The sequence below is a fragment of the Lacerta agilis genome, chromosome 3 (assembly GCF_009819535.1).
Source record: "Lacerta agilis isolate rLacAgi1 chromosome 3, rLacAgi1.pri, whole genome shotgun sequence".
NCBI lineage: Eukaryota > Metazoa > Chordata > Lepidosauria > Squamata > Lacertidae > Lacerta > Lacerta agilis.
In genome coordinates this window covers 85,797,701-85,825,236 of record NC_046314.1, presented here as the reverse complement: position 1 = coordinate 85,825,236, position 27,536 = coordinate 85,797,701, and the positions used below count along the sequence as shown (strand labels likewise).

At 43.0% G+C, this 27,536-nt stretch overlaps 1 protein-coding gene across 1 annotated transcript in view; it reads right to left on the bottom strand.

Annotated features, from left to right (window-relative positions):
• The window catches only part of PLB1 (phospholipase B1), a 76,095-nt gene extending 48,559 nt beyond the window's left edge, over positions 1–27,536 (bottom strand). Inside the window, 15 exon segments of the mRNA XM_033145448.1 lie at positions 1,098–1,193; positions 6,005–6,109; positions 9,253–9,359; positions 11,235–11,334; positions 12,008–12,043; positions 12,045–12,074; positions 13,851–13,864; positions 13,867–13,915; positions 13,917–13,931; positions 16,312–16,363; positions 20,346–20,454; positions 21,790–21,833; positions 24,268–24,341; positions 25,218–25,276; positions 27,387–27,536. Coding sequence (XP_033001339.1) covers positions 1,098–1,193; positions 6,005–6,109; positions 9,253–9,359; positions 11,235–11,334; positions 12,008–12,043; positions 12,045–12,074; positions 13,851–13,864; positions 13,867–13,915; positions 13,917–13,931; positions 16,312–16,363; positions 20,346–20,454; positions 21,790–21,833; positions 24,268–24,341; positions 25,218–25,276; positions 27,387–27,480 — 984 coding nt within the window. The 5' untranslated portion in view covers positions 27,481–27,536.

Sequence of the window (27,536 nt, the reverse complement as noted above, 5' to 3'; positions counted from 1 at the left end):
TCTTCTTCTTCTTAGTACGGATGAGGCCTAGGTGTCTGCTTCTCTGCCAGGTGAGTATAGCACCTTTCCCCCCATGCATTTGGATTATTATGAAGTAACTTGGTTCTCTTTGGGAATGTGTAACTGGACTACAGTCGAGAATGAGGAAATAAAAACTCAGGCAAACCTGATCTTTTGGTTTAGAAGTAATGGAGTGAATCAAGTGGTAGAACCAATGCCATATTTGCAAGATTTTTGCCTGTAGATATTCTAGCCCAGTGATGCTCAAATGGTGTGGAGTGTCACACTGGCATGGCAGGAGAGGATACCAAGTGTGGCAAGAAGATTCCAGGACAACCAAAGAAAATTTAAACATTTCAGTGCAGTGTAGTATAGTATAGTATAGAAATATTTTTTATTTTTTATTTTGCAGAATATGGATAAATATCCTTTCAAAATGAGAGCAAGAGCCTCAAGTGATATGGAGGACAACCCTAGCTGTGTTTTCCAATGTATTTCTTAGCAATAAAAAAGTGGTGTTGCACGATAAAAAAAAATTATTCTGAAAGTGTGGCTCAGAAAAAAAAGTTTGAGAACCGCTGCTCTAGCCCCAATCTAATCAGCTTCTTTGAGCACATTTCAGGAGTTTACAGAGCTAGTTCCCATGAGTAATGTAAAAACATCTACCACAGAGAACAATTCAATTAGCCCTAATCTGCCAGGAGCATCATTGAAGTTCAGCACAAAATTTGAAAGATAATTGTAAACAATTAACAACACCAGCAGGGTTGTTGTAAGAAAACTTGCAATGTTAAGGATTTGTACCTTTTTATATTTATTTTTTAAAAAATTGATTAACGGAAGCAGTGAAACATAAATGGGAAAATGTATAAATTCTATGAAGAATAATGAATTATGGAAACCATGAGACAAATATGTAATGAGTATAATAAGGCTTTGTTTAAATGTGATAAAATGGAAACTTAATGAATATTTTTTTAAAAATCATTGAAGTTCAGCCAAGCTGATGCAATTCTTGGGGTGTTCTTTTGGGGCAAGTCACATTCACTGGAAGATTTTAGAGGTCTGATTATTGCATTGAGAGAGATTTTTCTTACCATGTTATTCCACAGAGCCCGAGCACCTTGGGAATGACCCTTCTGGCTGAAGTGGAAGCAGTCCGGGGCAAAATAGGAGGAATCGGGCAACCCTTCCTAAGGACAGAGACAACCACTTTATGATGGGGCTTTCAAAACGTGGCACGAAGGTGGGGAATGAAGAGCCTTGCAGTACCTTAAAGACTAACATTTGTGGTTGTGGAGAACTAGCCCAATGCCAGGTAGGGGTTAACTTTTCTGACAGTTAGAACCCTCAGGGGCGGGCTTAGCCTGGGTATAAAACACCCCTCCCAGTGGGCAGTAAGGCAGTTGAAGTTGTGTGAAGTGTGGGCAGGAGAGAGTTAAGTGCGGGGAGTTGAAGTGTGAGTCAAGAGATAGAGCTGGGAGTTTAGAGTCTTAGGTGGATGTTAGCAGAGAGGATAAAGAGATTGTGAAACGCATTGTTATTGCTATTTAGTTAACATTTAGAGGTATTAGGCCGGTAACATTTTAGAGGTATTAGGCCGGTATAGGACAACTGTTATAAGCTTATTGAACAACTTTTATTTTATCAGCAACCACAAGCTTTGTACGCAATAAACATCTTTTTAGTTCACAATATCCTCGTCTGTGGTGAATGAAGTAAGCAGGATCCAGCTAGTAGTCTGAAGGGCTGCAGCTGGGGACTGTTTGTCGTTGGTGCAGCACTCATAGACCGTAAAACGTCCGGGGTGGGCTGTACAGGGCGAAGGGCCCGCGACATTAAAGTGGTGGCAGCGTCGGGACGAAAGATTGTCATAAAGTGGTGGTCACATTGAGATCAAAGATCTAAAGTGTTGGCAAGAAGTGCCAAGGTACAAGAAGGATTTAAGGGTGACGCATTGTGTGAAGTGTGAGGCTTAAAGAGGATTTAAGCAAACTTCAGTGAGACTCTACAATCTAGTCAGGAAGGGGATCGCATACACCTGGAAAGGGAGAAGGGGAATTCAGAGAGGAATTACCTGGCCCTAGGTGTGGTGTGATAGCGCCTAAGACTGTGAGATTGTGAGAGAGTTACAAAGATACTTTGCGTTTGAAACTATTTCAGGCAGAAAGGTTTATAGTGAGAGGTCGAAAAAGTACGCTGGACAAAGTGCACTGAGGTAACTTTAGGCGTGACTTTGGACCTAAACTGTGGAAACTGAGCCTGGAGAAATAGTTTAACTGAAACATCCTTGATTTAAGTACAGAAATAATACCACCAAATAAATAGAAAATGCCACCTAGAAAGACTAAAACAGCTCTTAGGGACTCACAAGTAGAAAGCTCTGAAGAAGAAAATGGGGTTTCCCAGATTGAGGAAACCAGTACTGAAACAGTTAACAAAAATCCTGCTGAGGGGACTAGTTTTAAAGCCTCAGAGGAATTTGAGAAATGGAAACTAGAACAAGAATATAAACTGAAGGAATTAGAAATGAGATTGCAAGCTGAGGAAAGAGAGAAAAAATTGCAAGCTGAGGCAAAAGAGAGAGAATTAAAGTTACAAGCTGAGGCAAAAGAGAGAGAACTAAAAGAGAAAGAAATGAAGTTAAAAGAGAAAGAAATGACCTTAACTATTGAGAGAGAAAGAGAACGGGAGGAAAGAGAATATTTATTAGAAATGAAAAGACTTGAATTATCAGCTGTAGATAATAGAAACAACAACAATAGTTCCACACAAAATCCTAGCAGGGTGGATTTAAAAAGATTCCCTGACTTCAGAGATAAAGACGATCCTGAAGCGTTTATCATTTCTTTTGAGAGGGCTTGCGAAGATTTTGAAGTAAAAGATGAGGAGAAAATGCAAATACTGAGAGCGCGTATTAGTGGAACATTAACAGAGATTTATTCTCAAATGCCATCTGATCAATCTAAAGATTTTGAAGCATTTAAACAGTTGGTTTATGTTAGATTCGGAATTACTGCAGAACAACTGAGACAAAAGTTTAGAACAATAAAAAAGGTGCGTGAGGAAACATTCGCTCAATTAGGAGCTAAAACAACAAATTATTTAAACAAGTGGCTAGAACAGGAGGGTGCTGATTCTGTGGCAAAAATAAAAGAGGTGATCGCATTGGAACAATTTTATGACACGATTAATAGTCATCTGAAGTATTTAATTAAAGAAAGACGACCTAAAACCATCCTGGAAGCTGCTAATCTGGCAGATGAAATAAATGATCCGAGAACACGCTTATGATGCCCCAAAATATAAGGACAAACAGTGGGAAACAAATAAGTTTAAGAGAATGCAACAGCCCACAAAGTTTACCACAGAAACTGCCAAGAAAATTTTTCCCGCCAATGCAAATGTTCCCCATAACACGCCTATGACAACGGGGGGGACTGAGGGAAAAGTAAATAAATATGAGGGTAAAAGGCCTGAATTAATCTGTTGGCAATGTGGGAAAAAAGGCCATAGACAACTGGACTGTAGAACTGAAATCAGAACTAGGAGTGCAAATACTATCCCTCAGAAGCAGACATATTGTGTCCAAACTGTGGAGACAGAGCCAACTGCCAACATGGTTGCCACGACAACCGAGGCCCAGTCAGAGGCTGATGAGTTACCAGTGGCCCAAGTTGTGAGGTGCTATATAATTCAACAAGATGACATGCTATTACACAAAACAGGAGAAGAAATTTGGGTGAATGGTAAACAATTAAAGGCTTAAAAGACACAGGGTCTCAGATTAGTATTGTACATCCTGATTTGTTAAAGCCAGAAGACTTTATTAAAGGCAAAACAATCAGTTTAAAAGGAATATCAAAACAGCCAGAAATCTTGCCAGTCGCATTAGTTAATCTGGCATATAAACAATGGTCTGGAAAATGGCAAGTAGCAGTTTCACCAGAAATCCCAGCTCCAATGTTAATCGGGTGGGATCTCCTTGACCATGTACAGAGTGCATTTGTAATAACTAGGGCACAAAAACTGCGACAGTTACCTCAGGAGGAAAGGCCTGATACAATTGCTGAACTGACACAAGATACAAGTATAATGCCAGTTACAAATAGTCAAGCAGCTAGTTTTGCAGCCAAGCAGAAACTAGATACAGATTTACAGAAATATTTTCAAGCCACAGCCGTGAATACAGTATTAACCCCTGAAAGCCCGGAGCGGTTTATAGTCAACAATGGGTTGCTATACAGGGAGATTCTTTTAAAGCCTAATAGAGGGGGTAATGAGATCCACAGGCAACTGATAGTACCTACTGAAGGGATACTTTGGCTAGTAACTCCTCTGATACAAACCTAAAAAGGAGGGAGGTATGTGGAGAACTAGCCCAATGCCAGGTAGGGGTTAACTTTTCTGACAGTTAGAACCCTCAGGGGCGGGCTTAGCCTGGGTATAAAACACCCCTCCCAGTGGGCAGTAAGGCAGTTGAAGTTGTTGTGTGAAGTGTGGGCAGGAGGAGAGAGTTAAGTGCGGGGAGTTGAAGTGTGAGTCAAGAGATAGAGCTGGGAGTTTAGAGTCTTAGGTGGATGTTAGCAGAGAGGATAAAGAGATTGTGAAACGCATTGTTATTGCTATTTAGTTAACATTTAGAGGTATTAGGCCGGTAACATTTTAGAGGTATTAGGCCGGTATAGGACAACTGTTATAAGCTTATTGAACAACTTTTATTTTATCAGCAACCACAAGCTTTGTACGCAATAAACATCTTTTTAGTTCACAATATCCTCGTCTGTGGTGAATGAAGTAAGCAGGATCCAGCTAGTAGTCTGAAGGGCTGCAGCTGGGGGACTGTTTGTCGTTGGTGCAGCACTCATAGACCGTAAAACGTCCGGGGGTGGGCTGTACAGGGCGAAGGGCCCGCGACAGTGGTGGGTTAAGCTTTCGGTGACCAGAGCCCACTTCATCTGATGTATGAAGAAAATTATAAACAGTGGGAGCAAATGGCAAAGATATGCAAGTGACACGGTCTGTGACATAATTTTGTGTAAAGCTTAGAGAAGCCCAGTCACCATTCACACGGATTATAGTTTGAATAATATCTGCACCATCCCGTTGCTGTTCTCTATATACTATAGTTTTTAATATTTGATGAATCATTGTATTTTAATATTGTTGGAAGCCGCCCAGAGTAGCTGGGAAAATCCAGCCAGATGGGCGGGGTATAAATAAATTATTATTATTATTATTATTATTTTATTATTATTATTATTATTATTCCATTGCAGCATCTGAGAATGGAGGCAATATGTGGGACAAGAACAATGACTGCCCATACCAAGGAATATATTATATTGTACCCTCACTCCATTTTCCAGATAAGTTCTAGGGGTGCAGCACTTATCCAGGTTTTTCCCCCCCCTTTGGAAGAAAGCAGCTTAAACACTGCAATGGAAAGCCAAAGTTTCCACATCCAATGTGCAGAGAAAGGCAGCAGGTACCTGAAAATGCTATTAGCTTATGGCTCTGAAGTCAGCTTTCTGTCTCTGTTTTGTCTCTGATCCTTTCTTAGTCTTTTACTCAAATGGCAGTTCACTGTTCTTTACTCACACCTAGCTAGCTGGCTCCATTGCCCTGACTAGAGTGGGAAATCAGAATGAATCATTTCCTCCAAAACAGTTTTTGGGCCATCCAGTACTTTCATCAACAAAGGATGTGCCTCTGTTAGGAAACATTTGTAGGCATCCTGGGACCATCAACTTGGTCTTGTCCAAACCCCTCCCCATTTCACACAGGAGAGAGAGAGAGAGAATTCACCAAGTTAGTGTGAATACAAGCTGTTCACAGACCAATGTTACGTGGCTAAAGGGTCCTATGACACGTAGTCATGTGGAAATATGTGCCCTCCCTGACAACTTATTCCTATTTAAATGAGCTATAAATGTTGGGAACGTGGACAGTAAATTAACAGTTTAAAGCAAAACACATGCATGCATGCAATTTTGTACTTTACCGGAGTCTCAGGCATTCTCGCTTCTTCAAAAAACGGTTGCACAACCACTGTGAAATCTTCCCTCGTGTCATACCTTCCACTCTTGACTAAGCCATGAATTCCCTCCTAGCAAAGCAAAACCCACAGTCATTGCATCACAGTAGGGCTGCTAAACCAGAAATGGAAGCCAGACACCTCAATGAAGAAATACTGGGCAGAGAACCTCCATGTGGCGAGAAAGCTCTGGGTGGCTACAGCAGCCAACATTCTGGCAGCTGCTAAAGCCACCATTGGAGAGAGTTTCCTTCCGAGCCTCTCTGAGCAGTGCTTACTTGTTTATTCCCCCACGAAGCAGTGCCTGGCTTCTTTTTAGATGCAGAGCAACAGGGAAGAACATCACAGCAGGCAGTAGGACTAGCTCCTACCATCACTCAGGGCCTTATTGAGATGTAAGCCTAGTACACAGACTAGTGTGTGACAAAGACACGGCTTTAAAAATGAGATATGCCAATGCAGGGTGCAAGCACATTGTCTAGGACATTGCATGGGGATGGAGAACTCTTAGTGTATATATACTTTGCTAGTGAACTCAGTTTTTCAGATTTACGGAGATGCCAGTGTTTGCAGAAAGATACCCCCACCCCAAAGAAAAATCTCTAGGCAGTGGTCAAGGAATGCATTCAGTGGCCAAAGAATGTTGGCTGACTGTTGCAGGGTGGGGAATGGAAAACCAGGGTGGCATTCTACACTAGTTGTGGCTTCTGGACCATCTTCAAGGGCAATCCTATGTACAGCATATTACAATAGTCCCCCTTCCAAGCAGCAGGAAGACAGACAGACAGGCAGACAGAGAGACAGACAGAGAGAAGGGATGTGGATGCTCTGGGGGGCGGGAGCCAGCCCACCATAGGTGACTTTTAGCTAATAACCAAGGTGGAAGATCTAATTACAGATTTCCTATACAGATTTCGTCAGGCTCACAGTTCACACTCTCAGCTGCTGCACTATAGCAGCTCTCTCATATGGTATCAGAGTTCTCCCATTGAAATCCCTAGTAAAAAGAGATTCCTTTTTCTTAATTGCAGGCTGTTCCAATCCATTTTCTATTCTCCTGCAGCGACCCTCCCTCCCTCCATGCTGCCTTTGTTCACTGTCCTACTAAACCACATTTCAAAGCCCCAAAACACATGTCCTTCCTGAATCCTTTGCTTAATCTTCATTTGCCTCTAACCAGGTCACCTAATACTTATTTGAGCACACAGCAGCTCCTCTGTCTTTTCAAGTCTTTTTGTCCTTTCCACAGTATTCAGTAGAGAAGGTGACATTTAATTCTTTTCAATATTATACCATAGATTTTGTATTCTGGGCATCCTAAGCTTAAGGCTTAGGAATACTGCGGTGAGCACCAAGACAACATGGCAAAATATGGCAATAAGATGGCGTTAGAACATGGCTTGTGACTAAATATTGGGATTAACCTTTTAAAGTTAGTTCTGTTGTGTCGTGAAAGATCTGATCACACCTGATAAAGAGGCAGTAGACTTCCTTTCTCCAGCAGAGGTTGATTGGAAGGAACGTGTTACACATCAGGGACGGATGCTCAGCAGAGACTATGGGGTCAGTAACTGAGGAAAGTGTCAACCCAGAAAAGCTTACAAATCAAAAATTGAGAAGGATCCTGCTGAAATATACCAACGGGGTCAATATTCTATAGGCCTTAGTTACGATTCCACACGTTCGGTGGAAACTGATGCAAGACATTAAATGCTGGATCCTTTCTTATGTCTTGCTGCTGCTGCTGCTGTTGTTTTCTGTTGTAGGGCAACTGATAAGTCTTATTCATTGCCAAGTAGCCAACTTCCCTCAGTTGCTGCCACAGACCTCTGTGAATGCATGCCCAAAGCTTCAGGGAAACACTAAAGTGAGGGTGAGGAAAGAAAAAGTGACATTTTTAAAATATTAAAATTGGCCAGGCAAGCATGCCTCATCTAGTTTCCACTGGAAAAGGGGGGGGGAGAGAGAGAGAATGTGACATAAAATTCAGGTATAAATTTATTCAGCAAATGTCACTGCATGGATAAATAATTCAGAACTCAGAAACTTCTACCTAGCAGAACTTTATGAAGGTCATTTACCTGCTGCTGCTCTTCTACCTCCCTTAGATTTTTCTATATAACCTGCTGTCAAAAGTTTATACAGAGGAGGTGAATCAGGTCCTCCCTCAAAGAGGGCATGTGATGCGGTGCGACCTGGCAACCAAACCCTGTGTTGTGGGTGGGATCGTTTGGATAGCCACAACACCCTATTGGTAGGTCCCTCGATTCTGAGAGCAATCTGACCAATGGGACACAAGTAAAGGACATCGAGGGACCTGAGCTTCCTCTTTGGGCCAGTGCATCGAAACACCCGCCCACCTCTCCCTATATTTAGGGATTGCGCTTGACCTTGCTATGCCATCGTGTGTTGTCTGTTGTTGGGACAGGGGCACGGCAGGAATTTCCCCCACTTGGCTGATTGGCTGTTGCCACTTGGGTTTCGCCTGTTGCGTAGCAAATCGTCACAACTTGTAAGGTTGCGGATAGGCTCTGGTTCAGGTGATAGGGATGGGAGAACGGTCTCCCCATCCCTATGTGAAGGATATTCCAGTAAAGGAATCCAGGGACTCAATGGTTTGGTAAACCCAGGGAGGGGTTGTGCCTGTGCCAGAGTCCAAGGGGACATCCGGGTGGCAGACTGGTGGGGTCCCGCTTTCCATTGTCCCTGGTGTTCACCCTTGGCTGACCTACAATAGAGCTCTGGGTCAGCGCTGCCTGCAAGGGTTCAGGGAGCTAGTCAAACCAGAGCCCATGCAACCACTCACTTGACTGTAATCAATAAAGTTGTGGCCTAAATTCTGCCAAAAACCAAACCAAAATTTGAGTCTTGACTGAATTTATTTCTAGGGGGTGGTTAAAAGGTCTAAACACGCAAAACAACAACGATTGGCCCAAGTTTGAATATTTGCACTACCATTGCCTATTGGGGCAGGAGCAGTTGGTGTTACCCGCCCCTGTCTTCCATACTTTCACTGATGTCGCTACCAATTGCCTGGACGGGGGGGGGGGGAGGAAAATGCTGTGGCCATGAGGTAAGAATGAAGTGTGCATAAGAGGCAACCCATTACGAAAGTTTCATCTATTTGATGCTTGCTTGCAACTATTACTTGAGGAGTTGGGTCTGGCAATCTGTTTCTAAATGTGATGAAAGGGGAGATTATTAAGTTTCCTTACCTGATATCTTTTGTTAAACAACTCCAACATCTCAATTTCAGTTGAGTTATCATTGGGGTTCAAAACACAGGTACACAGCTAGGAAAGGAGAAAAATGGTACATGGCTCTTCAAACAGTAACGCACCCCCTAAATATCTTAAGGGAAGATGGAGCAAGCTTGTTTCCCCCTGCTTTGGAGAGTAGGAATCGAACCAATGTCCTCAAGTTACAAGAAAGGAGATTCCGACTAAACATCAGGAAAATCTTTTTGACAGTAAGAGCAGTTCAGCAGTGAAACGGTGTGTCTGGGGAAGCTGTGGACTCTCCTTCCTTGGGGGTTTTCAAGCAGAGGTTGGATGGCCATCTATCATGGATGCTTTAGCTGAGATTCCTGCATTGCAGGGGGTTGGACTACATGACCCTTGGGGTCCCTTCCAACTCCACAGTGCTGTGATTCTAAGTCAGAAGGCGTTATGTCCATGAAAACTCGAGCAGCAGAACCTCTCATTTTAGAAATTTAATCCCTGAACTTGCTTCAGGCTTGCAGATTTCCAAACAACTATAGTCCTTTCCATACGGTAAGGTCCACAAAGCCTGAACACATAGAGTGGGAACAGGATTGTGTTGCTTGTTGCTACTCCTGATCTCCATGTGTTGGCTCTGTGCACACATATGCCTTGTATGTGGACACAGTGCTGATCAACACATGGAGGCTGAGCGTAGGGTTGGAGGCATGGGCATAGCCAGGGGGGCAGGGAGGGGCAGCTGCTCCCCCTAAATCAATAAAAATCAATACAAATACAAGCTAACTGAGGTTCTGCCCCCCCAAAAGGCCACACACACCCCACACAAAAATCCCAGCTACACCCATGGGAGGCAGTGAACCCATTCACTTTCCACCACTTCAGCCTACCTGGGCTTCTGATCATGTAAAAGGGAATTATAGTTTAAGTCAACCTGGGCATTTATTTGTCTTTCCACGAACACTTATCTCTCCTGTCTCTTCTTCTGCAACTTCCGCACTGGAATGTGTAATCAGCATTCCCTTTTGATGAATGCAGGGCATTTCCTTGTTTCAGAAAGGCTGGATGCAATCTGTGTGCACTGCCTTTGTGTGTTTCCTTTACAGCTTCTCTTTAACAAATGTCATTTGCTGCAAGCACAGGCTTATCGCAAGATTCTAATAACTAGACAAGGACTGGGACGAGAGCCTAAGAGATTAAAGATGAGTTCCCCTGATCCCTTAGAAAAACGATTATCTGAAGATATCTGTGACCTTTTCTATCCTTCCCGAATGCCCTGATTCATTATGTGCAAGAATGCCAGGGTTAGGAAGGCAAGAAGAGTAATCAGGCTGGCTTCTAGCCAAGCACACCGTGATTTATGTAGACTCCTTCTCGGTGGATACTAGCTTCACTGCCATTGCAATGCATTTCAATTTGCAAGGCAATGAAATTTCACATGTTTCTCAAACACTCTGAGCTGCAGAACTGCATTTGGCACTAACTACTTTCTCTGTACAGTGGTTGCTATTCATTATGAACAGTAATCTAGGATGTAAACTGATGGGCACGCTTCTTTATATCTGGAAGTCAAGATAATATTTATATCTGCATGTGTGTGTGTGTGTGTGTGTGTCTATATATCTATAGTAGTAATTCCATGACTGCCAGTAACTCTAGAATATAGAACACACTTATAGATAGACAGATAGATGGATTTCAGTGTGGCATACATAAAAAATTTAAAATCTATAATACAATATTAAAATAAGATAAAATATTAAGCAACAGTACGTTGACAATGACCATCCAACCAAACTTGAAGTAAAATAATTGGAAGTGCCTCAAAGAGTAAAATAATAGTGTTGATAACAGGTGCACTTTCTTTTACACATGTGTAATGCAGTTCGCCCACAGGTGGAACGTGGAAACTAGGTGCCTCAATCAGATATATTGCAGGGTTTCCCGAACTGTAGGAAAATGAGAAGTCAATTCCCTACCTCATGAGAGTCTTGGGCAGTAAACTCTCTTGTCTTGATACAATTTCCTCAAAGTTGCTATGTGAAGGATGGAGACCAGGTTCACAAATGTACGAGGAACCTGCCAAAAGGTAGGTGCAAAATGCAATAGGTAGTACCAGCTTCTTAGTACATTTGGCCTTGTGATCAATATAACACATTCATCGTCCACTGACCCAGTCTGCACAGTACACACTGAACTGATGAAATTATTGGCAGGACAGCTGCCACCCCCTGCCCCCAATCATTCAGAGATCCCTACTCCTTATCTGTAACGGAAGGGGCTGTGCTATGCAATTCATAGACTACAGTCCTGCCGAGAGCAGTTTCCAGAGCCAAAAAATGAGAAGAGCTTCATTTCAGTGGTTTGATTTATTGTGGATTACCAAGAATTAGATGGGCGCCTGGATGCATAAAAACTGTAGGTGTGATACACCACACCCTGCAATGGAGAAACATCCTTTAAATTGTGTGTTCACAATGCACAATCACCTTGTATCATTCGGTCCTGTGGCAAAAATGCAGTTGCTTTAAGTGAGGTTCTCTAAAGATGTGTGACACACCCACCCCGCAAAGCCAATATAGCCCAATAGTCAAATTTGGCAGCCTCCTGGGGTCTTGAAAATCCTCCATTTTTGAATTCCCATAGTAAATAAATAAAATATTTCATGTTCTAGAGAGTAACCTATTCACTACTATAAATCAAACATCTCATTAACTTCCCCCCCACTGGCAAAGCGTCCTTTCATACATACCTCTTTATGGAGTATGTCCAAAGCAGCCTGTATATTGCTTACAAAAATTTTCAGGGGAATAAAGTACCTATAGTATGAAAGAAAAGGGGGGGAGTAGAGGTGAGTTGTGTGCACAATGACCTGCTCATAGTCTGCTTCAAGTTCTTTCCCAGTAACTTCATTATGCATTCATATTTTAAGGGGAAATTTATACGAGAGTGCACACCTTTTAAAACTGACATAATAAGTAAGAAATTTTGAGATTAGAAACTTGAGAAAAAAGCATCATGTGAGGAAGCAGTGTAAGATTTGCTGGGCGCCGGCAAACTGAGCATGGGGCTGTTGGGGGCAAAGCTATCAATGCATCAGCACAACACTTGTGTTGCATTGCAAACATTTAGGATAAGGGTTCCAGGTAGGCATTTAGAACTAAACTTCAATCCACTCAGTCCCTAAAGGTGGATAATGACTGGTAATGGCAAACAGTCACGCAGAGCTCCATTTGCTAACTCTGCCACTTACATTGCATGAACAACTGTATGAACATGGAACATGTGTATGATGGAGCTGCCTTGGCCACAGAAGTGAATGAGGAAGTCGCGCTGCACATGTAGAGTCTGGGAGCCCCAAGGTCCACATAGAAGCTCTTTCACATGTAAATAGCCTGATAAGGTTGCAAATAACCTGCTTGCACTGATTGTTCTTGAGGTGCCATCCACAGTTTCAGCCCAAGCCGCCTTCAATATTTTGACAATATTTCTAAAGGTTTTGGTGTCCATAAAGGGATGACAGTTTCACAGCTGTGGAACAGCCACCCTTTTTCCCCTTCCCCTGTGCTAACCTGATATGCTAACCTGCCGCTCTGAAAGGTTACAGCAGGGCTTAGAGGAAGTGGCAGATTTTCAGATTTGCAAGATCCATGGCATGATAAGTGTTCTAATTATTAAATATCTATATATCCGTTATCTAAACGTTTGACTTTATCAAGAGAAAGTTATCTTTAAGATGAAGTCACCACAATAAAGTTCTCAAAGATATGCTTTTGTGTGATATTGTCTTCAGGTTGAATGACCTCTAGGTCCCATCACAGGAGAAGGTGACATGACTAGATGCTTAAAAACCCATCTGACATTAACTCCACTATCACACACATGATAAGCCACGCCAGCTCACGGTGTCCAATTGCTCCTCTTCAGTTAGCCATGAAGCTTTGGTTTGTCATGGCGTCCAAACCTTGATCGTGTCTTGTTCTCCCTAGCAATCGTGATCAGCAAGTCAGCAACAAAATATGATTTCACATTGGCTAGTGATTCATGATTTGTTCAGGAGGACAACAATCCCAGTTCAGATGGCTTGTTGCTCTCACCTGCGCCACGGAGAAAGCAAACCAGGAATGTTTGGGCAGAACTGAATGACTAGCAAGTGGCAATCTTATTTCATTACTAGTACTGAACAGAGTCCGCCACAAACCGACACAATAGAGGCACAACACAAGCCATGTGGCATAACACAGCTCTGTCCTCCAACAGGAAGAAAGGCCTGGGAGCTCAGAAGGAGCTGCCCACCACTTGCCCCGCAACATCTGCCGCCTGAGGTGGATAGCCTCACTCTGCCCAATGGTAGGACTGGACCTAAACCTGAACATTACTCAGCAGGACAGAGATAACATGGAGTCATTCCAATATCATATTAAATAATGTGAAGGACAGGTCCTGTGTAGATGTATCCCCAGGGCATCTGCACCATTACCACTTAGGAATATTTATGGTATGAGCACTCAGATACACAAGTAAGATTTTCTTGCTGGGTGTTGTATGGGTTGAACAGAGAAAAACACTTTTAAAATAATGTCTTGGAAACTTACAGGATCTTTGCAAGGTCACACAAGTCATTCCCTCCTATGAAAAGTGTTACAAGTTTCCAGTCTTCCTTGGAAATTTATTTTCTGCATTAAAGACAAAGAAGATGAAACATAATGAAAAGCAAGAAGGAAAAATACTTGCGTCAACAGCCTAGAAAGGATTAATTAAATTGCTCTTTTAGGGGCATAGTCAGCTTATTCCTTTGGACTTTTACAGAACCTAGGAAACCAGGGCAGCAATCTAAATTAGGTCTTTATGCGCCACATGGTTATATAAAACAAAACAAAAAAAAATCACAGGTTTACTTGCAGTGGCCTATTTCAAATCACTATGCTACTATAGTGTCACCTACATGCCTAGTTGTATACTGTTACATTAGGAACTGGGCTCCAGATCTCCATTTTTAAGGAGCACAATTGCTCTTAGGGCAGATGCATGCTAGGCACACCACTGCCAAAGAGCTGCAGCTCAGTAACAAGGGATATTGTCTGCATGTATACAGTTTTAGGATCAATCTCCAGGGCTGCCAAGCTAAAGGATCACAGGTTGCAAGGCCTTTGGAGAGCTCCTAGTCGCCAGGCTGACCTCCTGTGGCAACAACATCATTGGTTACGCTTCAGCACCTTGTACTGTAGAAACAGAACATTGCAACGAAAACAGAAATCTATCAGCCCAGTTTCTCTGCAGTGATTTAATGCAACCTCAGAAGGTTCAGAGGAGTTTGATGGGTTGTTTTTTGTGTATCTTATTAAATACACAAATGATTTGCAGGCACACACCTGGCAGATGCAACGCTGGACTGCAGTGATGCTTGGTCCTTCTTGAGCAGCCCAAACTGGCAACTATGTGAGTTACTTAACACATGTAGTGAGATGAGCACCGCACCCCATAGTGACCTTTGACTGGACTTAACCATCCAGGGGTTCTATATAGTACATATTTACATAACTGGTTTAGCAGCACTCCCCTTTCTCCTGGGAGATGCATGAATTCTAAGCTTCAGAACCAAGCTTAATTCCCAGGGTTCTTTGCAGGATAGTAGAATGATTAAACTGGTATATAACTAATCTAAGTTTATATGTCTTGTTAAATAGTTACATGTTGAAGCATCTGGCATCCCATCTGTTTAATAGTTGGTTTACTGTTTTTCCTGATGTGTACTGCTGAGCCACTAGGGACTCCACCAGGCCCAGCCTGTTTACCGAACATTTATCCTGATTTGCATACACAACACTTAGGTGGTAGTTAGCTTATGTCCTGTCTTCTTTTATTTAGCAATCATTCTGATTTCTTTGTGGGCAGTTATACAACAATGAGCATTCAGCCTGAACTGCTTGCAGGGAGTTTGCATGTCCTTCCTGTTAAGCATTTGTTCATCCCACATGCTTCAGGGCATTTCCCTGGTCACTTCCTAACTGCAAAAAGTCCTTTGTTTTTATAACTAATTTGTCGTGCTTGGGTAAGTGCTTAGGTCACTGCAATAAACTATAGTTCTGGTATGCTCCTGAATTTCTCCCACAAAATAGTGACATTCTGGGCACCCTCTTGAAGCAGTACCATAGCAGCCCAAAGCATGCTAATTCAGATATGTAAATCCTAAAATCCATATTCAAAAAGGGTTCAGAAATCTGACCACCACCACTCCTGTCAGTTGTACCCATCAGAGCTCTTCTCTCACTCCTGCCTGCCGGCCCACAACCTTTGGCCACTGCAGCTTCTGGCATTTTGAACTACTAGCACTATTATGAACTGCATCAGCATCTGCATACTTTTTTTTTAAGTCTACTCTGTTTGGAAGATGTTGTGTTGCTGCAGCAATGCATGGTAGGCAGGCACGAGAAATAGCAACCCTTCCTGGATATATCTTCATACATCATATCTTCATGACTAAAATACAGTTTTATTACTTATGGAAATTTTATGGAAAAATTAAAGGCAATAATTTTAAAGGGGTGGGGAAGCATCTTTTCTATGTTTTTAAATCAGGGATAGAGATTCTGTGGCCCTCCAGAATTCCCATCATTCTTGACCATCAGCCACACCGATGGAGATGATGGGAGTTTTGAGTTCAATCATGTCTGGAAGACCATAGCTTTGCCACCCCAGTTTTAGATGATGGCTGCATATATCACAGCAGGCACCACAGTTTTTTTTAAATATATAAATAAAAAGCATTCCCTCTTGTGTGAGAGTAGGAGGGGGTGCATCTTCTACAAATATGGCTTTTATCTGCAGTTTTTCTGGGTATTTATATTCAAATCAAATTTAAAAAAGAAAAGAAATGTATTACACAATTAGTCAATGATCCCTTGTGAGCCATTCTATGTGTTGTTCATTTCTATTTGATTAAAAAGTGAACCCTTCATTCTATCCTTAAGACCTTAACCTCCCCTTCCGAAATCGCGTAAGATAATGCAACCCATTAAGAAAAGAAAAGAAAGGCTCGCATTAACAGAAACTCACAGAATCAGTCTTCATCAAGTCTATTAGCCTTCTAGCTTGAGATGGGAGGCCTCTAAATATATAAAAAAAATAAGGCAAGTGATTAGAATTTTGTGATCAGTAACAGGCCATTGAGAGTGTTGTTCAAGGAATATGGTAACAGGAAAAGTAATTCAAATGGTACTGGCCTGTGTCCATAAATCCCCCCCCCCCCCGGCAAAAAAGCCACTTAATTCAACAGACAGTGCACAAAGAAACTCTGATATGGAAACATCTTTAAATTTGCTTTAATGTTCAAATAGCCAGTCTCAGAGGGCAGACAGGTCAGATTACTGTGCCCATTTCTGCATATGGAACTCCTTGCACAGGCAGGATCGCATCAACAGCTCTGGCCTGCCGATTGTGCAATGCTAATCTTTATGATGAGGATGAGAGGATGATGATGATAATAATAATAATAATATATAATATATAATAATAATAATTTATTTATTTATTTATTTGTAACCCCACCCATCTGGCTGAGTTTCCCCAGCCACTCTGGGCGCCTCCCAATCGAGTGTTAAAACAATACAGCATTAAATATTAAAAACTTCCTAACAGGGCTGCCTTCAGATGTCTTTTAAAAATAGGACAGCTGCTTATTTCCTTGACATCTGATGGAAGGGCGTTCTGGTTCCCTGTCTGGTTCCCTGTAACCTCACGTCTCGCATGAGGGAACCGCCAGAAGGCCTTCGGCGCTGGCTCTCAGTGTCCGGGCTGAATGATGGAGGTGGAGACGCTCCTTCAGGTATACAGGACCAAGGCCATGTTTAATGATCCCACATGTGTTGGCACACAAGGATGCCGAGCCGTGGAACTGCTCTGCTTTCTGTGTACAGTGGGATTCCCACAATGGGATGTGCCCGTGGAATAGCAGCTCTATCCGGGCATGCAATTCCCTGCCATTTGCAAAAGTGGATCGCTGGCCTGGGGCCAGGAACAGAAAACAGACGTCTCTCACCCAAGCATCAGCTTCTATCGGATAAATTCAGGGTTGCATGATATCAGCTGTGGGCATGAAATATTATCCCCAGCTATTGTCATCTAACTGAGCTAGGAGAGATGATAACGCTAATCTAACGGCACAATTAAATCCAGTCGCTTTGCATGCAACACTTCCGTTCGTGCTGCCAGAAATGGCCTTTGCCTAACTTACAGCAGTGCTGCACTGATGACTCAGAGCTGATTTTTGCAGCCACCACTGGCATGAGCCGCTCCTGCTGCTGACCTCCAGCTGAGATAGCCATTGCTATATGCAGAGGCAGTCCTGGATGGGCTGACATAACCCACAGAGCTTTGCATGCCTTTTTGCATATCACTCCATGTCAAGCTGTTCTGAGCATGCAAAAAGTAAATGTGAGCCTACGCATTGTGTTACTGGCTCAGACGTGGGAATCTGCCCTCATGATTCAGCATAGCCTCACAATGCTTCTCAGCAGCATTATAGGCCAACCCAGGGTTAGCTAACCTTGACCTTCCCGCTGTTGTTGGGCTACAGTTCCCATCATCCTCACCATTGGCCATGCTGGCTGAGGCTGATGGGAGCTGGAGATCAACAATACTTAGAAGACATCATGTTTAATGATCCCTGTCTTAGCCATCCCACTTTGACCATGCCTATTTTAAATTATGCATTTGGTTATTTCCCCCTAATTCGTAATACATCACACTTTTGGAAAAAGAAGCAGGTTAAATCTTATGTATAATTTTGCAAACAACCAGAGCTCCAATTTATCAAGGACATTTTGAATTTTCATCCCGTCCCTGTGGTATTTGGAGTCCTAGTTTTCTGTAATGTGCAAATCTAATGAGCATTATACCAACTCCTTCCTCCAGGTTGTTAGAGGGAGCAGCAGCTAAGCTAAGCTTGTAGCATCCTGAGATACTATGCCTCTTTTAATAACAGTTTCTGTGGTAGCAGCAGCACACAGGGAATGCTTCTTCTTGCTGAGTTTCAAGAAGGCATGCAGGTCACTAACTCTGTGGTACAAGTCAGTTTGCCTGGTTCTCAAACTAGCATCCTGTTTGCTCATCTTTGAACATGTGGCATACTCAGCATGTTGTGGGGGTTAAACATCTAAACCTTTTTGTTTAGACAAGTCCACCCAGATATGCAGATTGGTGGTGTGTGTTTTTAATCTGCTTTTAGTTTATCACTGATTTGATTTTATTTTTGAATGTTTCAAATACTTTTAACTGTTTTCACCAATAATTCTATGGTTTAATTCTTTCTGTAAACCGCTTTGATGTGTTTCTGGGCGGCTTCCAACAAAATATTAAAACACAATAATTCATCAAACATTAAAAGCTTCCCTAAACAGGGCTGCCTTCAGATGTCTTCTAAAAGACTGGTAGTTGTTGTTCTCTTTGACATCTGGTGGGAGGGCATTCCACAGGGCGGGTGCCACTACCGAGAAGGCCCTCTGCCTGGTCCTGGTTCCCTGTAACTTGGCTTCTCGCAGTGAGGGAAGCGCCAGAAGGCCCTCAGCGCTGGACCTCAGTGTCTGGGTAGAACGATGGGGGTGGAGACGCTCCTTCAGATATACTGGACCGAGGCCGTCGGTCCAGTATATCTATGCATCAGGACAGCTGCCAAGGCTGCAGCTCCTTGAAAGGAGCCCCTGCTGACCTGCTGCTGCTAGTGAGGAAAATTGGCAGCCCCATCCACCTGCCCTCTCATGGGGCATCAAGCTTAACCACTCACAGGAGGATTGGGTCCTTTCTGCAGCACTGGGCCAGTTGCAGCAGTATCGGTTTGTGGGTTTCTTTGGGCACCATCTTACCAAGGGCTCTCCCCCAAACCTGGAGCTGGCCCTTGTAATGGATAACCCATCAGCGAGTTGTCGGTTTTTGCTATGTTTGCCACAGTGCAAAGTTGCACTGGATGCTTTAGCTGAGATTCCTGCATTGCAGGTGGTTGGATTAGATGGCCTTTGGAGTGCCTTCCGACTCTACGATTCTATCCTGAAGGGTTGCAACGAAGCAGGTCAAGGGAAGGGAGTGTGCAGCCTGTTCAGCATGGACAGCTTTGTTACTTAATAATCTCCCTTCACAGGGATGGAGGGAGGGAGCTGAACCCTTGATGCGCGAATGATATTGTGTGCCAGTGGAACAGATAACTGCAAGGATTCTGCCGGCAGAGATAATGAGTTTCAAAACGCAACGGTGGTGGTGATAACTGCTGGAGTGATCAGCTCTGCACTCTGTTATTGTGTGCTATCACCTCAGTGAAATTACTGTTATTATGTGGCATCAATGCATATGGTACAAACTGTGACTGACACACAAGGATTCACTGTTTCTCCAAGGTGAGAGGGGGCTCTTTTTTCTGTGCATGGAAGTACTAGAGAAGAGCCAAGCACCTTGTCAGAAAAAAAAGCCAAACTGTGCATGAGTACATACATTTAGAAACACTCGAGACAAATCAACCTAGGGCTAGTTCAAATGCTGCCACCCCTGGATAATATTTAACTGTGCAGAAAAAAGAGCACCTCTGTGTAGAAGGTTCAAGTGGCTGCGGGGGTGGGGGGGGATTAGCAGAAGTGGGGAGGTCCGCTTCTGACATGAAGGGCTACATTCACACAGGGGATGTGCAAATCTACAAGCAGGGGCTCCCCCCCCCCAAAAGGATAATTGATATGGGGATGAGTCAGAGCTGCCGCTGCACCAGAAATCACACACTCCCAACGTTTTTTAACCCATTAATATTGATCTATTAAATCTGCAGATGAGGAAAACATCATTGTTCGAAAGTGGGGAAAGCATGCATCCCTTGTTTTTTTGATGATGCACACATGTGTTACTGCAGTTGTCCTGCAGGAGGAAATAAGTGGTATCCAGCAAAGTAGATGCACTAGTGCAAGGGTTTCCGTTTGCACAACAGAAGAAGAAGAAGAGTTTGGATTTGATAATCCCGCAACAGTACCATTACAGAGAAATTCCGAAAAGGCTTAACACATCTGCAGCAGACAGGTCTGCACAGACAAACAAACATGCCCAACATCTGTTCTTACTCTGCACGGGCTCCTGCCACAGCCTGGTTCAGATAGGCATTAGATGTGCTCTGGCTTCCTTTGCCACTGGAATAGCCTAACAGAGAAGGGTTGAACTCACGAAGAATATCTGAAAAATAAAGGTGGGATATCATAGAGGTGTACCAAACAATGAATGGATAGCATAGATCTTTCTGTTTTCTAATAATGGTCGCCTTCTAGTACTAAGAGTTGGCAATGAAATGGATTTCAAGACAAACAAAAGGCAACACATTTTCACCTGACAGCATTAATTTAGGGAGGCCTTAGATGGTCATAGAAGGGATGAGACAAATACATAGCATAGGCATTAGTCATGGCAGCAAAATGGAACACCTGTGGCTCTGTGGGTGAATTTAGACATCCAAGCAACGTGTTGGGAAGGGAACATGTTGGAGGAATGAGGTTTCATGGATGGATGGATGTAACAACAACAACTACTACTACTACAAACCTCACCCTCAGTGTCACTTTTGCACTGCCCTGAACTTCCCTTCTAAGCATGTTTGGATGAACACTGCTGTAAGTCTCTACACCATCCAAAACTTTAATACTAAATCAGATGGGAAGGGGTATTAGTAAATGGTAGTAGTAGTAATAGTTAATGTAGACTAATGATCTTGTGGAGGCTTCTAACTACATTCAGCTGGGCATGGTTTGAAGCCCCATTGCAGGTTTCCCAGAGGCACCTGGTGTGAGAACAGGACGCTGGACTAGAGGGGCCTTTTATGTTCTTTTACATTTTATGTCTCCTCTCATTCTCTTAACATAAAAAAGCATATGCTTAAAAGCAATATGAATGTCATGTGCTGGGGTAAACAATGGGAGATGGCTGTCATCACAGCACTCTGTTTTAGCTTCCAGAGGCACCTGGATCTCCACTGTCAAAAGTATCGATGAGATTCGGCAAAATGCCACTGTGGAGGGAGGGGGAGGATGGGTGCCCCCTGCCTTTCATCCTGTTCTCTAAGTGCCCCCCCCCAACTAAAGTAGCTGCTTGGTTCCATGAGCTGCCTGTAGTTTGGTGTCCGTTGGCTGTCTGTAAAAGAGTTCCAAGACACCTTTCTTTTCCCCATAAAAACTTGCACAAGGAGCCTGCCTTGCTTATTTGCTTAATGCATTCCAAGATCGTATGGAGCTGAATAATAATTATGCCATATATATATATATTTAAAAAGCCACTGAGAATTCGAAGCAACTAAGGCCCTGGGAAATCATAAAACACACACTGTTAAGTCATGCACAGCAAATTGCAGTGTTGGCTGTGAGAAGGCTTTCCCCTCCCCTCCTCCACCCCCATCAGTCTGGGGTGCTGAATACAAAGAGGTTTAAGTCTGTCAAGCCTGCCGAACCTTTCCTCAAGTTTGCTCCATAAATTATGAAAGAGCTTCACAAATGCACTAACCTTAGGGAAATGGGCACTTACTTGCTAATGTTGTGACTGTGCTTATGTTTTCATTTCCACCAACACTGCAGAATTTGGAGGGGGGGCAGGGAGGGGAGGGAGGAGAAAGCAAACATAAGTTAGAGAATATTTGCTTGGAACAAGTCACAGAGTGCCCCCTGGTGATGTTTCCAATCCTCAGTTATCCCTTACTTGAACTGCTGGTTTGAATGCTTGTTTTATTTATTTTACTTGTATCATGCATTGAAATGGGGCTTCCAATGGTATTCTATAGGGCTATCTATCTATCTATCTATCTATCTATAGAGGGGTGCGGGTGGCGCTGTGGGTTAAACCACAGAGCCTAGGGCTTGCTGATCAGAAGGTTGGCCCATTGCTCGGTCCCAGCTCCTGCCCACCTAGCAGTTTGAAAGCACATCAAAGTGCAAGTAGATAAATAGGTGCCACTCCGGTGGGAAGGTAAACGGCATTTCTGTGCACTGCTCTGGTTTGCCAGAAGCGGCTTTGTCATGCTGGCCACATGACCCGGAAGCTGTACACCGGCTCCCTCGGCCAGTAACGCGAGATGAGTGCTGCAACCACAGAGTCGGACATGACTGGACCTAATGGTCAGGGGTCCCTTTACCTTTATTTATCTATCTATCTATCCATGGCCATTCACAGGATCCTTCTCAAGACTATGGTTAATCATTCAGGTTGCAGAGACTATGATATGGCAGAGGCTTCGTTGCTAATGATATGCCCACACACTGCACTGTTGTCTTTGTTCATAGGTATTGTGGGGTTTTATAACAGCTCCACATGCCTGTGAAACTTGTGTTAACTATAGAATGAGCAGAGTCCCTAAGATAGTAAATGTCCTGGGTTTGGCGGCCAGCCCAGAACTGCAAATGCCAACAGGGGGATCAAGCAGCTCAAAAACAACAATGCATGGTTGATGTGCTGTGTTTCGATTTCTGTTATAAACTTGCAATTTAATAAATGGGGAGGGGGTAGTTTCCCTAGAGTGAGTTATAATTTGGCCTATGAATATTCCTCTTGAAGACTCTATGCATTAGTTTCATTTATGTACATGCACCAGTAAGCAATAATCAAATATATCCATATATGCTGAGTCTGGATGCATTTGAAGTCAGAAGCTTTCACTGTAATAGTGACAAATGAGCAGGACTGACCTTAGTCTGTCATTTCTGATTTTTGACTGTATGGTATATATTAGTATAGGATTGCCATATTTCAAAAAGTAAAATCCGGGACACCCCGAAAGATAAAAGACAAAGTGCCGCCTTTCAGAAATTCCCACCAGACGTCAGTTCCGCCTTTGAAATCCCAGTAATGTCCGGGAAAATCCAGACATATAGCAAACCTATATTAGTATCTGTTACAAATGTTGGCGCCTACTGATTTAGCAGCAGTTAAAAGCAACACTAGGAGACTAAAATTATATATGCAGCAAAAATAGCAAAGTAAAACATCAGAAAAAGAGAAAAATAATAACTCTTCACTACAGTGGTGCCTCGCAAGACACAATTAATTCGTTCCGCGAGTGTTGTCGTATAGCGGAAATTTTGTCTTGCGAAGCACGGTCGGAGGAAGCGCGGTTTTACGGGGGGGGGGGAATCGCAAAACATTTTCGTTTTGCGAGTCACAGCCATAGGAAAATTCGTCTTGCGAGTCACCCTTTCGTTAGCAAATGCCTTTCGCCTAGCTATCGGTAGTTTTTCATCTAGCGAGGCATTCGTCTTGCGAGGTACCACTGTACTCATTTAAAAATCATCAGTGGAGGAACCTTATGCACTGATCTAGGAAAAGAGTTCTATAGGCATGTGGCCACCACTGAAAAGGCCCTGTTTCTTGTGCTTGCCAGTCAAATACTCTTTGGTAGTAGGCAATGTATGCTACAGGCAAATTGAGCTAGCATGTTTAATAGAACCAGTAAATGGATTGTTACTCTCACCATTCACTGAAATGCACCGGTTTTGTACAGGGAAGAAAGGAACTGCTATCTGCTTGACTGATATCGTGTAAGAAGACAGAAAATAAATTATCTAGAGACACAAGCTTTCTCGCGCTTATATCTCATTTCCAGTCCCTTCATCACACTCCATTTGAATGCTGCTTTCAAGTACTTGCCCTCATCAAAGTGAAAAATGAATGAGGTGAGAATATGAAAAGTCAGAACATTTGTAGAAAATGGTACTTTCGTTAATTTGAAGAAATAGATAAGTCAATCTACAGGAACTTGAAAAAGGACGAAGCCATGCGTAAACAAGAGGATGGCTCCTATATCATCAGAGAAGCCTGAGGCCACATCTGCCAGAGCCATGACTCTAGTTACAGCTTGTGCAAGTTTTAAGAGTGCCAAACTCAAGATGGCTCTGAAGTAGCAATTGAGGTCAGCAAGGAGGAGACTGCAGTTGGTTGGTTTCGAAAGCCAGCAAGAAGAAAAGAATAAGAACAGACTGCAGAATATCTAAAGATTTGATTTGTGGCACTCACCTCCATGAAAGGCCTCGATACTGTGTCAGAACATCTAGGACATTGTTTGGTGAAGAACCCGCTCCATTTCCTGCCTGATATCAAAGAGGACAAAGGGGTTTGGGAAAGTCCTTTTAGAATAAGTTGCTCACTGATTCGGAATGGGATGGTTGGAAAGAGGCCACTTTAGATGACACCCCCTGTAAATATCCCCCACTCTCGCTCTGAGGAACCTTGAGAGTATTTTAGTTCTGCCTAAAAATAGCACTGGCATCCTGTCTACATTATCATGGGGATAAGCAAGCAGCGGAGGACTGTCATTGGCCAGGGCTAAATTTACAAGCCTACTTGGAATAAAATCCATAAACTGATGGTTGCTGATCAAAGAATAATAAACCAATAATTGCCCTTCCATTAATACTTGTTTCAAGAATACCGATGGGTACAGAAGCGATAAATAACAAAGCATATTGCAACAAAGCAACTTAGGGTTATGAAGGGGGGGGGTAGAAAATAACATTAATTGTTATTGCTGTTGACTGAGTTATACATTGCTAGCACATAGGTACTGCAAATGTGGTAAGATCCCCCCCCCAAAAAAAATATTATAGCACCTTCATGGAGCTTCCACAAGTAAGGGATTTTCAGGTTAGAAGTGGCAATTTCAAACTGGCCTTTAATCAAGTTCTCCTCTGCAATGAAATGTCCACATGTGGTAGGAAAATGTTTGAAATATATATATATATATATATACATTTGTATCGATTAGCATTTGCAAATACGCAATGGCCCAAGGAGGTGGCATTCCCAGCCTGAAGCAGATTAAGACTGCAGCATTATGGGAACAAAGCAGAAGAAAGCATCGGAAATTCAGTTTGCCATGAAGATCCCTCCTTTTTTCAGATCAGAGTTCAGAAACAGCTTTGACACCACTCATTTTAATAGAGCACATTTTGGTGATCTGCACTTACAGTTATTGAGTCCCCAAGGGCGCCTATAACTTTAATGTCTGCTGGCCTCAAGTTATGAACTATAAAAAAGAAAGAGAGAAAGAGAGAGAGAGTGATGGGACTCTTAAGAAGATCTTTGACATTCAGAACATATTTCTTCAGAAGAAGTTGAAAGAACTTGAGATCTTATTTAAAACTCATATTCTGCCAAATTGCCGCAACTCTTGTTAGTCCCTGGAGGCAAATATGTGATACTTACCAGAATACCTAATTCTCCTGCAACTGTTCCTCCCTAGAAGCTAGGATTTTTCTCCCACAAAATTATTATGCTGAAATAAAATCCGAGGAGCTGGTATCTGACAAATCTTCAGTCGGCGGTGGGGAATCATTTTCACCCAGAGATGGCCACATGCCGGTGGTGGGTGGAGCGAGAGGCAACAGCAGCCAGAGACATTTATGTGGGGTTTTTCTTTTTCTTTGTACAGTGTGCTGTTTCTACATACACTCACACAGCCTTCTCCGTTCTCCATCCAGACAAGCTTTAGAAGAATTCAAGGCCACATTTCAGCCAGGCAAAAATGTTTGGGGTGCAATGCAGGGCCAGTAAGCAGCCTGGCCTGAAGAGAATTTCAAAGGCCAGATAGAGAAGTCTGGAGGCCCACATTTGACCCACAGGCCTGAGGGTTCCCAGCTGTGGTCCAATGAATCTCAAGTGTTGTAGGGTCATTTTCGATAAAGGCCAGGATGCCCCTCAAAGACTGGCCTTGCTCTGTGTGGTGTAGTGGTTAAGAGCGGTAGACTCGTAATCTGGTGAACCGGGTTCGCGTCTCCACTCCTCCACATGCAGCTGCTGGGTGACCTTGGGCTACTCACACTTCTCTGAAGTCTCTCAGCCCCACTCACCTCACAGAGTGTTTGTTGTGGGGGAGGAAGGGAAAGGAGAATGTTAGCCGCTTTGAGACTCCTTCAGGTAGTGAAAAGCGGGATATCAAATCCAAACTCTTCTTCTTCTTCTTCTTCAAAATGTGCAAGTCCCTTAAACCAAACTATTGTGTTGATAGCCACAATATTTATTTCAGGTGTTACATGCTGCTCTGTAACCAAGTTTCCACAATATTGTTTGCAGAATGCCATGAGCACCTGCATCCCTATGTGCTCGTCATCCTTTCTTTGGTTAGCAATACTCTTCTGAAGCATTGCCAAAGAATGTGTTGTTGTTTTTAAATCAGCTATACTAGTGCTTTGATGTTATAAGAAGGAAACTTTTATTACCCCAAAGATGCACACTGCGTAGTTTTGAAAAACTGGGCTTTGGGTAAATTGGGTTTGTATGTGGGCAGGGAGGAAACTCTTAATACCAAGCCGATAATTCACACTATGAAAAGCACATAAGTCAACTGGAGAATGAATGGAGGACCATATTCCAGTGTCCCTGGAATCACAAATTGTACAGCTTTTAGACTATTCAGAAATTAGATTGCAGATTCTATACTAGCTGTGGATTATCTCCAAACAGGACTGTAACCAAGGTTCTTTGAGGAAGGGCTATAGTTCAGTGGTTGCACGCAGAAGGTTCCTGGTTTGATTTCCACCATCTCCAGGTAAGGTTGGGAAAGGCACCTGCTTGAAATCCCAGAGAGCCACAGCCAAGCAGTTTAGATAATACTGAACTAGAGTACCACAGCTTCCTAAATTCACATGCCCACGTGTTCCCAGTCCCTAGCCATGATGGAGGAGCCATTCTTCAGTGACAGACCACCAGGTTTTCATGTAGAAGGTCCAGTGGGTTTAATCCCTGATATCTAAGGTAGCTTCTGCCTGGAATCTTGCAGAATATACCTCCCAAGGCTTACTATTTTCTCCCACTCATCCCAGAGATGTTCCCACTTGTAAATGAAATTAACAACCTTGACTAATTTTAAAAAAAACACAGTCATCTTCCACTTTCCCCAATGAGCGTAAGCCAGGCATTGGAGGGGTGTTATCATATTATCTCCTTGCAACAGTTCTCTGAAGTAGCTAGGAGGGCCCAATATATTTTGCTGCCTGAGGCAAAAGACAAGACAGCAGAATCGAACCAAACTACTAGCTGAATCTTATTTCAACATTGGCAATGAACCAGCTATTAGCTACCGGTGTGTAAGACAGAACCTATGATGACTGAGTAAATCCAGAGATAAAAATCTGTACCTGAGGCAGGAATTGTGTCTGAGGGGTTGCGGTCAGTACATGGAATGTCCGTCCCATAGCTCCTTTGCTGACAAAAGGACAGAGAACAATGCATTACAAATGGCCTTTAGCAGTTCCAGTAGAAAGAAATTCATACTTCTTCAACAGACT